Raw genomic sequence first — 14,087 nt, forward strand, 5'->3', positions numbered from 1 at the left:
AAAACTGACATGGAGTTCTTTAATTACCCTTTAAGGGTAAATAAATTAGACTTTTTTTCCAATTTAAAATTTGGCTTTTAAAATACAAGAATTTATATAATAAAATAAGCCCTCATTAAGATTTAATTTGATTATTATAATGATGGGTAAGCGAAACCAATTGGAGTAAGGGTAAATGTTAGTATACTTTTATACGCATACAAATTCAACTGAGAATTTTTAAGACTATAAATGATTAAAAATAATCTTAAAAATTATTTAAGCAAATTTACAAAAAGACAACTCAATTAAAAAATGGGCCGAAGAACAAACAAGCAATTCACAAAAGAAATACAGTCATCACATGAAACTGTGTAATCAAAGAAACGCAAATGAGAATAAGATATATTATTTTCTTCCATCAAATCGGGAAAGATTTAAAAATCTTATTCCTGGTAAATATGCATTCTTCCTGGTAAAAATTAATAGGTACTCCTTTTTTATTTTAGGGTAATTTGGCATCCCATGCCATAAGATACAGATGTAAAGACATATTTCCTGACCCAAGAATTTCCATAACTATGGCATTACCCTAAGGAAATAATCAGATAGGTATACAAAAATGTATATACAGGAATGCTCTCTGAAACATTTTTGAAAGAGAAACAGTGAGAGAGCGAAATAAGAACAGGAAGTTGATAAATAAAATACAGTCAGTCATGTGCAAGGATAGTTAGTATTTAACTGAAGTTCTTTTTAAAACTTCGGGAAATTTCACTAACACATAAAAAACACAGATTACATATATAGATGACATAAATTTTATTACCTATATGTAGAACATATGTGAATAACTAAGAGGATATGAACTTAATTATCTCTTGGTCTGGATGGTGGAATTAAGGATATTTATTTTTTTCTTTGAGCTTTTCAACAATGTCTACATTGAATAAGCAATGTCTACAATTATTTTTGTAGTTGGAGGAAAAACACATAAATACTATGATTATTTTAAAGAACTTAAAACAAATTTTAGCATCACTTTTTAGCTTACTCCATCCAAGATTCATCTCTTAACCTGTTTAAAGTATTTTTAAAATGATGATTTTTTAAATTACATTCCCAAATGTAATTCTTTCATTCTTCTAATAATCTGAAACTGGATACATGGGCTGTTTCTCTTTGAAGGGTGAAGTCGCATTCTCCACAAATGTTCTGTATAAAGGAACTTTTACATAACTTATAAAAAATATGCAGCCAGAAGTTAGAAGTACTAGGTACACCAAAGAGGAAAGAAAGGTATCTTAATGTATTTCTGGAATCCATTTGGCTCCAAGAAAATGAATCTGTCATCAGCAGTGGGTCATAAATCAAATGTCATCATGTGAATCCAAGAATCAAGGCCAGTTTCAGTTATTTCTAAATAAATGTTTTCTTAATTGCCTGATACTGAGATATAATTTCCCAGTGGAATTAAACTAAGAACACATTAAACTCTGTTAAAGTTTAAAGTTTCTACAGAATATAAAAATTTACACAACTCTTATTTTGCATATTTGCCTCCCTCAACTGCCCCAAAAGAACAGAGTATTTTGAACTGAATAATTTGCCAAATATTACTAGGCTGGGTGCAAAGAAACTAGAGACAATTTCTAATAAAGCATATATCTTCCATGATAAATAAAATAATTATTTCATCACAAAGATCATAAATAGGCCTAGATACAAATATGGATGATTAAATTATTTGGTAGAAAGTCCTTCTGTTGCCCATAGTACAGCTGCTGCTTGAAATCTGGACTACTTCATAGCACAAGATTAATACCAAGAATACTTAGAGGAGTCTTAAAATTTTAAAGCAAAGTATAAAATTCAATTATATTAAAAAAATAAGTTCTCTTCTTCAAGAAATATTGCAATCAGGGTACGATATACCCTTCTCTGGTTTCTTACCCTTGCTCCAAAAATGCAACTTGGATACTTTATTTGAAAAACTTAAAAAATATATATTTTAATGTAATAGTTAAAGAGTTATGCCTAAATATAAAAGCCCCAAATGCACACAGAAAGTTTTTCAGTGACAAAAGCAGTGTTCTGAATGTCCTTACTATAAGTTTTGTAATCCAGGTTCTCTTAAAGGGTAGGTGCCATTTAATAAGGCATTTTCAGAATCTCTGTGAAATATATTTAAGATTCCAAGGACCACATATTTATGTGTTCTTTAGCTAAACATGATAAATTTGATAAAAATATATTACTCTTTAATATAAAAATAACCTTCTCACTTGGTAATTTCCTTCTAGGAATTTACCTCCAATTTCTCCTTCCTGAAAAAATAATTCAGACAAAGAATTATATACACAAAAATCATTCAGTGCAAGTTATTTACTATAAGTCAACACTGGATGCTATCTAATGTTCAATAATAAGGGAATTATTAAGTAAAATAGGATTCATCTGTAAGGTAGAACACTGAAGATATTAAAAATGTTTTATCAAGTCCTGGCCAGTGTGGCTCAGTTGGTTGGGCACTGAAAGGTTGCCGGTTCCATTCCCCATTAGGGCACATATCCTGGTTGTGGGTTCATCCCTTAGTCAAGGTGTGTGGGAGGCAGCTGATTGATGTTTCTCTCTCTCTCTTTCTCTCTCTTTCTCTCCTTTTCTCCCTAAAAAAATCAATAAAAACATTTTTAAAAAATGTTTTATCAAGTTACATATAATAAGCAAAATGCTCAGGCTGTAAGTGGAAAAAGGGATACAATGTATATATGTGTACCTACCATGTGATCTCATCTATGGAAAAATGCACTGAAAAAGATGACTAGAGGGAAACACACCATAATGTTGAGAATGACTTATTCCCATTGGTGAAGAAATTATACATGTACTTTTTTTATCATCTATTCTTTATATTTTCTACATCAAGACTACATTTCTTTAATAGTCAGAAAACAAGAAAAAGTTTAAGGGTACAAGTGATTTTTCTGGAATTTTACTTAACAGACAAAAAAACTAGCCATATAATCAGATAAAAGGTAAAAGTTCTTTGCTAGTATAGTATTAATAAAATAAAACACTACTCAAGGACACATAGCACTACTGCCTAAAATAGTTTAACAGTCTAAATGCTATTATTCCGTTCCCATTATGCTAATTTTATAAAATTAGCCACGCTAATTCATAAATCACAAACAAATACTACAACGCTTTTATGAAGTACTGCATTATATTAGGAAGCCTTCCCGTTTGTTTGCAAATTTACACATAAGTCCAACATGAGAATACTGCTTCAGATGATGATGTAATTATATTTCTTAATGTTAAGCTATTTAACTGATTAGACCAAAATGAAGATCTCTTTTGTCTACTGATTCCCCCCCCCCCTAAAATGCCAACAGTCTTGGATCTCCCAAGCTCTGTAGGAAACATTATTTTTTAATGATACAGAACAAGAGGCAGAGAAGAGCCCATTCAAAATAAAAGGGTCCAATTGTTCATGACATTGATGTTTAAACTAAGCCCTAAAATCTGTCTTGGGTTCCAATTTTAGAAAAAAGACCTCTAAGTTTTAAAATACACAAACATACTGATGTTAAAGTATACTATATTGAAGGACCTGTTATAAGCAATAAGTATAAGTTTATTTTGCTGATACTGCTCTTTATACATTATTTTCACTGAAATTACTGTACTGTGCTCAGCAATGAGAAGCTAAAATAACGTTCAATAAAACTTTAAAGTTTCCACTAGCCTTTTTATTTATATTTGAAGTAGCTATTGTATTAGACATAAATATACAGTGAATTAATGACGATAACAAAATACTTCTTTTTAAAAACTCTCATTAACAACAAATAGTATACTCTATTAACAATTGTTCTTACAACTGTATCTAGACAATTCTAAATGCAAATTACCATAAAACTTCACAGCAACTTTACAAAACTTGAGATCTACAGGAACCTTTCCTTAATTACCCTGCTATTTCACTCACCCCTCTCAACTTGAATATCTCCAATCACACCAAATCACCACAAACACACTCACCCTATGTTAAACGCACACTACTTCTTTTTGTATGTTAAGGACACCTTCTTTAGAAAAGTACAAAGGAGATGGGCCCTGTGGACTAGAAATTTAGCTCTTAACATAAATCATTTTACACACACATATACTACACACACAATTCAGGATCTGGGCGCTCTTTCACAATCGGACCTGTGCCTTCAATTACGAACAGATCTCACTCCATCTGATAGCCAAATCGCGGCGCTACTTCACAGTGCCCCCTAGCTCTGCAAGATATATCAGGTTAAAACTGACATCTTCTGAACTGTCAAGCTCAACAGAATGTGTCAGTCACTATAAGCCCCACTTAAACAGATACTCTATTACCCAAATTTCATCTAATAAATAACAGCTCACAATTAAATCTTGCTACTAATACTGATAAGACCTGATGAGAAAAAAAAATGATATGAACTGACGGGTTTGGAATTTAGCCACATAACAATATATAGTTCAAAGTTCTGTAGCTTTTGTAACATGCAATTTGTTTGACTTTTAGACAGTTATGAAGCAAGGACTCATATAAAAAATACACTTTAAAAATGCCTTCTTTTAATGTAATTTAAAGGGGAAATGCCATATCATTAGACCATAGTTCTTTAGAAGAATGGAACCAATTTCTTCATTTAAAAAAATGCTGGATCAGATGAAGTAATCTCACTATTAGTCACAGTATTTATCATTACAAACTTAATCTGAATTGCTAACATTGAGAAATCTGTGAGAGGACAACCTGTAACCTTGGTACTGATGCTAAAAAATAAGTCATATTTGGGTTACTTCAAGATCAGTAAGGGAGGGTGAACAGTGAAAATGACGCAATGACATACACCCCTTCTTTTTGGCAATGGATCCCTTCACAAAAACAAAGAAAAAAACAAAGTTAAGCAAAACTTCTAAGAAAAACAGCTACGAAAATTACTCAAGCTGTCAACTGCCCTCCACCTTACACTGACTGCCCTTCTGAAAAATGAAAAGGTCCTGTTATTCCACATTCAAACCCTAGTACACCCACACTAACATGGGGAAAAACGGAAAGGGGTGAAAACTGGGAGAAAAAAACAAACTGAAAAATGATGAAATAACAGAACCACTACCATGAGGCAAAGTGGAATGTGGAATACGTCGAAAACTCCAGGTTTTTGTTTTTTTTCCCCCCTAAAGAATGGTTGTTTCTACCGTTTTTTCCTAAAGTATTTAATTTGCACATCTTAAAATAGAGACCCCGAGGAGAGCAGCTTGAGGCCGTGGAGGAAAGGGGGGCGGTTAGGTAAGAACAGGGACTTGTGGGGAAATGTGTGCGGTGCATTAGAATGTGCAATGGGGGGGGGGGGGGGGGTGCGGAATCCGCCGGGAAGCAGCGGAGGCTTTGCGAGTGCAGAGCGGAGTCGGCGGCGGCGCGGGGAACGCGCGTGCACAGCCCGCAGCGCACCTGGCAGCGCGACCGCCCGGGGTGAGACAGGCCACGCCGCCCGCCGGGCAGACGCAGGGAGGACCGCTGTCACCAGCCCCATTGTCTGGAGTGTGGGAGCCAGCCGCCTGCCACCGAATCGGAGGCACTGTCGGGCAAAGGCAGGGAGAGGTGACAGCGGGCCGTCCGGGCATTCTCGGCCACCGGGGTCCCTGCCTCGCGGGGCCGCGGGGGGCGCCGAGGTCACGGGGGCGCGCGATGCCCGTCTCCGGAGTCCGAGCGCGGGAGGGCGTCCCCTCCGCGGGGCCGGCGGCGTCCCGCACCGCGCAGCCCGGGAGCACCTCACTTCCCCTCCCACCCCACCCCCAGCCGAAAGCAGGGAAGACGCGGAACTTGGGCTCCCGAGCGGAGGCCACGGACCGGGTCACGCCAGGGTGGGAGGCGCTGGCCGAAATTCCGCGTGGCCGCCGGGGGTTGGCGTCGGGAAAGGCACAGCCCCGGCTGGTCGGGTTTCCAAGGGGACGACGACACTCGGTCCGAGTGGCCCGGCCGCGACCCCCTCGGCGCTCACCGACCCGCTGCACCTCCTGGGTCCTCAGTCCCGGGCCCTCTCGCCTCCGCTGGTGACCCGGCCTCCGGGGGTCTCCCCAGGCCCCGCTGCAGCCGCCCCGCTCGGGAAACAGCTCCTCTCCCCAGCCCTCGCCTCGGACGCCCCCGCCGAGCCCGGGCCGCACCTCCGTCTTGGTGATCCGGTGCCGCCCCAGCTTCACCACGGCGAAGTTGCCCTTGCCCAGCGTGCCCTCGATGTCGTAGAACCCCACCCGGACCGGCCCGCGCTGCAAGTGCCTCGGGCCATCCGCCATGACCATGCTGGGTCCCGCTGCCCGACACGGCGGACTGGAGCCTGGAGCGCGGGCTGGCGGGCGGCGCGGCTGAGCTCGGGCGACGGCCGCTCGGCTCGCTCCTCGCTCTGTCCCTTCAGCTCCGCTGGGCCCAGCCAGGCGCGCGCCGCTGCTGACGTGCGTCGACGTCAGGGGGCCGCGGCAGGGGGCGGGGGCGGGGCCGGCCGGGATTGGTCACCATGGCGACCGGAGCAGCGCCGACGTCGGCGGGCGGCGGGAGGGAAGGGGGGCAGACCCGCGGGGCCTGGACGGCACGTTCCTTCCGGGCGGCGGCGCTCTGCGCTCTCCCCGTCGCTCGGCGGCTGCCAGGGGCGGGCGTGCACCCCAGGACGCCCCGTTCCTCGGCGTCCCAGCCGTAGGCCGAGAGCGAGCCCTGGTGGGCGGAGTGGAGGAATGCAGCGGCCCGGCCCGGGCCTGCCGTTCGGTCTCCTTCCCCAGCGCCCGCGTTTTCCGCCCACCCCGGACCTTCCCGCCAAAACCTCTCCCTTATGGCTGCGGTGTGTCTTAATTTTGGCAGGGTCAGAGAACTGTGGCTGCCACGGGGAGGTAAAGTGCAGCATGGCTCACAGGCTCATTTCTTTGTATCCTTTTCTCGTTTTGTTTCTAGATAACGCCCCCCCCCCCCCCCCCCCACACACACACACATTTTGACATCTCTGAGGAATCATTCTGACAGCAGCACGATCGCTTATAGATGAACAGAATGTTAGTGTTGAAGAGACCCTAATGCAGGGATCTGTAACCTCAACTGGGCTTCTGAGCCTCAGCACTGCCCCCCGCCCCCCAATGTATGCACATTTTTTTCCTACTTGAGTTTGTCTCTGGGGAGTTGGGACTATAGTTTTTATCAGATTCCCAAACGTGTTGCTGACCCCGAAAACGTTAAGAAATACATACTTAATCTCTTGCACTTTCTTTCCGGAAGGGGAATCAAGTTCCAAGGAATGAAGGTAGTTGCCAAGTCACTCAGGTTAATGCAAGAGTTAAGATTGCAAATCTAACCAGTCTTCCATATGCTGATCCAAGGAAACAGGTAGTGTTATTTTAACATTTTGAAATATATGTTATTGTTTTTTTTCAGAGAGGAAGAGAGAAGGATAGAGAGTTAGAAACATCGATGAGAGAGAAACATCAATCAGATGCCTCCTGCACACCCCCTACTGGGGGTGTGCCTGAAACCAAGGTACATGCCCTTGACAGGAATTGAACCGGGGACCCTTCAGTCCGGAGGCTGAAGCTCGATCCACTGAGCAAAACCGGTTAGGCCTCTTTTAACATTTTGAAGTATATTACGTGCCTGCAGATCTTGGTTTCTAAATGCCATTCTCCACCAAACATAATCAAACTCTGGAGAAGGCTGATTCCAGGGTAGAGAGAGGGAAAGTATTAAATGCCCTTGAAGACTCTTGTGCAAGAAATCAAGATTGTCAAAGAATGATGAAGACATGTTGAAAGGAAATAGGACATGAGGATGTAAAGTACAGCATAGGAAATACAGATAAGAGATATCCACACAGAGCTCAAAGGAGAGGCAATCAACTCAATCGAAAGTTTCACAGGAGAGTCTTCCAGAAGATGAAACTTGAGTGGAGTTGAGAAGGTGGAGTAAGGGTTAGCCAGGTGGAAAAGGATTTTATGATCGCTTGAAAGAGAAGAAACAGCATGAACAATGGCTCTGAAGATATGAAGAGTCATGATGCACTCAGGTAACTACTATTCGCTGTGAATGTCGAGACTCAATAAGACTGAGAGTGTCCACAGGAAAACAGAAGATACATGGCACCATGTGCTGGAGGGCTTCTTCTCTCCTTCCAGCCAGGCTGTTGCTCCTAAGCCCTCCAAAGAGAAATTCTGAAGTTGTAACTGGGTGGGAAGCTGCTGGAGTGATGGATTCCAACTGCACCAGTGGTGTGATGGGAGAGGTCAGAGAGAGAGAGATGTTGAAGATTGCTTCCAGGTTTCTGACCGGAGTGAACAGATGCGATCAATTACTGAGAGCTGACCATGTGCCATTCACTCTGCTGGTCACTGAACATACAAAGTGGATGAAATATGGACCTAGTCCTCAAAGAACATGTAATATATTTAATTCAGACATTTAGTTCTTATTCCTCGACTATATATAAAGGTACTGTAAAAGACTATTAAGTAATTAGAAATCAATATATATTATGTCTGTGTGCTGAAGCAAAATGAGTTCTGCTAGGAGTAAAATTTCTGCATTGCCATTTACAAGCTCTGGATACATAATTCTGGAGATTGGCAGAGAGATCTAGGCTGAAAATTTAGAGATTGATAGTACCGATAAGTTGAGGTCAAAGATGGGAGTGGTACCACGCAGTGGGAATATCAACAGTGAAGAAGACATTTCAGCTATTGCCTTCTGCTAGTCTAGGAGTCTGTTACTTACAGCTCAGGGGGATACACACCCAGATTCATGGGGGCGGGGGGCGGGGCGGGACACTGGTATTGAATTTTTGCCATTATGACTCAACTCTGAATGGAATAAATGTTATCTTCAATTTTGGAAAGTGTGTTATATCAGGAAAATTAGAACTTTATTAGTTACTGATTTACTAGTGAAACTGTTCCTTTTGGTTCTGTTAATATATTTTGGGAGCTGTGAGTATATAAATTTCAGGTTTTTATATAATTACCTGAGGCCCAGTGCACAAATTCGTGCATGGTTGGGGGGTCGCTCAACCTGGCCAGCAATTGGGGCCAATCAAGGCCATCTTGCCCAGTCCCAATCAAGGCGAGCTGGCCAGGGGAAGGGACCAAGGGAGGTTGGCCATCCAGGGGGAGGGAACGCAGGAGGTTGGCCGGCCGCGGGAGTTTAATTGTGGGTCAGTGCGCATCATAGTGATCGATCAAACAGTCAACCAGTTGACTGGTCGTAATGGTTGCTTTTATATATATAGATGTCCAATTTCGGTGACTATTAATTTTAGCCTAGTTTTAGCAGATACTTTTAGATTGTTTAAGTGTTATACTTAAATTTCTTATATTTGTAACTACAAATATTATTTTAACTTGTACATTTATTTTTGGTCTCCAAGACTAAGGAATATATGTATTTGCTTAGTTCACCAACCTAAAGGTAACAAAAACAAGCCAATTAAAAGAACTCCCTACTTTCCTCTATACACACCCCTTCTCACCCCCCAAAAAAGTGAAGAAGACAGAATCTTACACTATTTGTTCAGCACTCACAGGAGTGAGTAACTAAAGAGAAACATCCCCTCCCTGCCAAGGAAGAGAGGCCAGAGAAATAAAAGTAGAATGGAGAGAGAAAAGATATCTTTAAAATGTAGGGAGAAAAAAATTTAAAGGAGGGAGTACTTTCAATCACTGAAAAGATGTCAAGCAAGCTAAAGATGACAAGAATTCATTGGATTTAGGCATGAAGAGATAATTGATGATCTTTGCAGAGGAGTTCAGAGTACTGAGGGTGGATGCCAAACTGGAGTGAGTGGGAAGAGGTAAAGAAAAGTAAGCGTAATGATCATATCAATAGGACCAGAAAAAGCATTCAACAAAATCCAACACCCATTTTTGATAAAAACTCTCAGGAAAGTAGGAATAGATGGAGCATATCTTGATAAAGGCCCTATATGACAAACCTACAACCAGCATTATACTCAACGGGCAAAAACTAAAACCATTTCCCCTAAGAACAGGAGCAAGACAGGGATGTCCTCTTTCACCACTCTTATCAACATAGTACTGGAAGTCCTAGCCACAGCAATCAGACAAGAAGAAATAGAAGGCTTCCAAATTGCAAAGGAGGGAGTAAAACTCTCATTATTCACAGCTGACACGATGTTGTACATAGAAAACCCTAAAGACTCCATAAAAAATAATTCTAGATTTAATAAATGAATTTGGCAGTGTAATGTTGTGCCCAGATTTCAAAGTTCCCAAGACCTCCAGGGAGCCAGTCAGTCCGATGCAAAAGCAAAGAGTCATTTATTTCAAACCTAGGTTTGGCTCCCCTGCCACACTCACCGATGCAACGGTAAGCTCCAGTGGCCGAGAGAGAGAGGCCTGATGGGACAAGGGGTTTTAAAGGGGGGTGGAGTGAGGGCAGGAGAGGGGACTGTGGGCCCCGCCGATTGGCCAGGCGCGAGTCGGTACAGGATGTGGTCATAGTGATGGCGTGCACTTCCCTTGATTATTATTGGTTAGTCCAGAGAAATCCTGGGTGTGGCTAGCAGCGGCTTCTTCCCATGAGGAAGCACATGGCACCGTCCCAAAATGGAGGACCCAAGGCAAGATGGAGGGCACACATGGCTCTGTCCCAAGATGGAGAACCCAAGGCAAGATGGAGGGTGCAGTCCTTGTCCGGCTCCTGCTGCTGCCGCTCGAACTCGCCACAAGGCAGGATGGCCCTCCCGCACAGCACCCGCAGCTGGCCTGCGGGCAGACTGGGACTCCAGCGCGTCTGGGCGGCACAGGCCCAGCAAACGGGGTGCGGCCGGTGGAGTGGCCCAGCTCCGGAGGAGCGGCATCCGCTCGGAGCAGGCCCGGCCCATGGGGCCAGTGCACTGCAGCACAGCGGCCTCCCCCAGCTAGGGCACGCGCCCCACTCCGCTGCTGCCGCTGCTGCACTGGGCCCGGTCCGGGGGGCAGCGGGCAGGTGGAAGCAGGCCCCGGTCCCCCCGACCAGGCCCCAAGGGCCACATGGACCCCCAGCCCCAGCGCGGGCAAGCAGGGAGCCGACCACGGGGGAAGGGAGGAAAGAGCCAGGTGGTGAGGCCTTCCGCTCCCATGACCTCCCCCCGTGGTCGGTCGCCAATCGGCCCCACCCCTGGGCCCGCCGCCGGCCACCACGCAGCCGGTCTGGACACTCGGACCCGCTCTGGGGAGGCCAGGCCCTATGGCGGGCGCGGAGGGATTTCAGAGCCCAGCGGCCAGACTCCTCCTCCCGCACCGCCTGGAGAGGCGGGCGGCGCACCTTTCAGTAACAGGATATAAAATCAACATCCAAAAAATGATGGCTTTTTTATAAACCAATAATGATATCAGAAAGACAAAGTAAACAAACAATCTCATTTACCATTGCAACAAAAAAAATTAAGATATTTAGGAATAAACTTAACCAAGGAGATAAAACACCTGTACTCAGAAAACTATAGGACATTAAAAAAAAGAGGAGATATACACAAGTGAAAGAGTATACCATGTTCATGTAGAATCAACATCATTAAAATGTTCATACTACCCAAGGCAATCTACAGATTCAATTCAATCCCTATTAAAATACCAATGGCATATTTCACAGAGCTAGAACGAATACTCCAAAATTTATATGGAATCAAAAAAGACCCTAAATAGTTGCAGCAATCTTGAGAAAGAACTAAGTTGGAGGGATCACAATACCAGATATCAAGTTATACTATAAAGCCACCATAATCAAAACTGCCTGGTACTGGCACATGAACAGGCATATAGATTAATGGAACAGAACAGAGACCCCAGAAATCAACCCAAGCCATTACGCTGAATTAATATTTAACAATGGAGTCAAGACAGTCTCTTCAATAAATGGTGTTGGGAAAATTGGAAAGATACATGCAAAAAAATGAAACTAGATCACTAACTTACAACACACACATGGAATAAACTAAAAATGGGTAAAAGACTTAAATGTAAGTGTGAAACCATAAAAATCCTAGGAGAAACCAGAAGCAGCAACATCTCAGACATCTCTTGTAGCAAAATGTTTACAGATATATCTCATAAGGCAAAGGAAACTAAGGATAAAATAAACAAATGGAACTATATCAAAATATAAAGCTTCTACACAGCAAAAGAATTATCAACAAAATGAAAAGAGAGCCCACTGTATGAGAGAACATATTTGGCAATGTTATATCTGATAAAGGGTTAATATCCAAAATATATAAGGAGCTCATACAACTTAATAAAAGGAAGACAACAATCCAATTAAAAAACGGGCAAAGGACCTAAGAGATACTTCTCCAAAGAGGACATACAGATGGCTAAGAGACATGAAAAAATGCCCAAAGTCACTGATCATCAGAGAGATGCAAATTAAAACGACAATGAGGTACCATCTCATACCTGTCAAAATTGCTACCATCAGCAAATCAACAAGTGACAAGTGCTGGCGAGGATGTGAAGAAAAGGAAACCCTAGTGCACTGCTGGTGGGATTGCAGACTGGTGCAACCATTATGGAAAACAGTATGGAGTTTCTCAAAAAAGTAAATATGGAACTGCCATTTGACCCAGTGATCCCACTTCTAGGACTATATACTGAGAAACCTGAAACACAAATCAGAAAGAATGTATGCACCCTTATGTTCATAGCAGCACAATTTGTAATAGCTATGATCTGGAAACAGCCCAAGTGCCCATCAGTAGATGAGTGGATAAAAAAGAGGTGGTACATTTATACCATGGAATACTATGCAGCAGTAAAAAAGAAGAATCTCTTACCCTTTGAAACAGCATGGAGGGACCTGGAGAGTATCGTGTTAAGTGAAATTAGTCAGAGAAAGACAAGTATCACATGATTGTACTCATATGTGGAATCTAAGTAACAAAATAAACCGATGAACGGAGTGGATCCAGAGACATGGAAACATGGAACAGAGTGCAGAATCTCAGAGGGAAGATGGAGAAGGGTGGGTGGTTGGGAGATAAGCAACCAAAGACTTTGTATGCAGATATGCATAACCCATGGACACAGACAGTGGGATAGTGAAGGTCTGGGGTGGGCCGGAGGGGATCAATGGGTGGGAAGGCAGGGAACTTCTTCAACAATTCTTTACTTTCAACAATAAAGAATTATTTAAAAAAAAGAAAAGTAAGTGTAGACCATTCTTTCAAGAAACTTGTCTATGAAGGAACAAAGAAAGAAGGGGATATAGAATCAAGAGAAGTCTGTTGTTGTTTTTTAAAAATTGGTAGATGAGCACTTTTGGACAGAACTAGAAGAGGGAAAGATTGAAATAAAGGTGATTAGAAATCATCTATAGAGGGCAATGAAATCTAGACTACAAGGGACTCTTTAGTCAGGAGCTGAGGTGCTTCTTTAACTCTGATGTGGGTAGGGAAAGGAAGCAGGGGCAGCTTTGGCTGCAGGTAAGCAGGAAGTTTGCAATGCATCAGTTCACTCTGTGAAGTGGGAAGCAGACTGTGCACAGAGTGTGAGAGTAGAGGAATAGGAGGCTTTAGATGAGTGGTGAAGGTTTGAAAATCTGTTGTGAGGATGAGAGAGGAAATTGATTAGGACACGTAGGAAACTTGCTGGGCAATAAGAAGCTCCAAGAAAGTTCAATTGAGGCAGGAAAACAATGAATTGGTAGAAATACCATTTTACATGGTCTTGGACTTTTAAAAAAAATTCTTTATTGATTAAGTTATTGCATATGTGTCCTTATCCCCATATTACCCCCCATTTCCCCCACCCATTCCCCCCACTCAGGCTCTCACCCCAACATTTTTTAAAATATATTTTTATTGATTTCAGAGAGGAAGAGATAGAAACATCAGTGATGAGAGAGAATCATTGATTGGCTGCCTCCTCACATTCCCTACTGGGGATTGAGCCCACAACCCTGGGAATGTGCCCTTGACCAGAATCGAACCTGGGACCCTTTGGTCTGGAGGCCAATGCTCTATCCACTGAGCCAAACCAGCTAGGGCAGTCTTGGACTTTTTGCAACAATGTTTAGTAAGTTGGATGTCACACTGATA

At 42.8% G+C, this 14,087-nt stretch overlaps 1 protein-coding gene across 1 annotated transcript in view; it reads right to left on the minus strand.

The window, feature by feature from the left end:
- The window catches only part of SIK2 (salt inducible kinase 2), a 129,604-nt gene extending 123,157 nt beyond the window's left edge, over positions 1–6,447 (minus strand). Inside the window, exon 1 of the mRNA XM_081100154.1 lies at positions 6,193–6,447. Coding sequence (XP_080956280.1) covers positions 6,193–6,327 — 135 coding nt within the window. The 5' untranslated portion in view covers positions 6,328–6,447. The remainder of the gene's footprint in view (positions 1–6,192) is intronic.
- Positions 6,448–14,087: the final 7,640 nt, after the last annotated feature.

This window comes from Myotis nattereri (genome assembly GCF_964212035.1).
Source record: "Myotis nattereri genome assembly, chromosome: 9".
NCBI classification, from domain to species: Eukaryota; Metazoa; Chordata; class Mammalia; order Chiroptera; family Vespertilionidae; genus Myotis; species Myotis nattereri.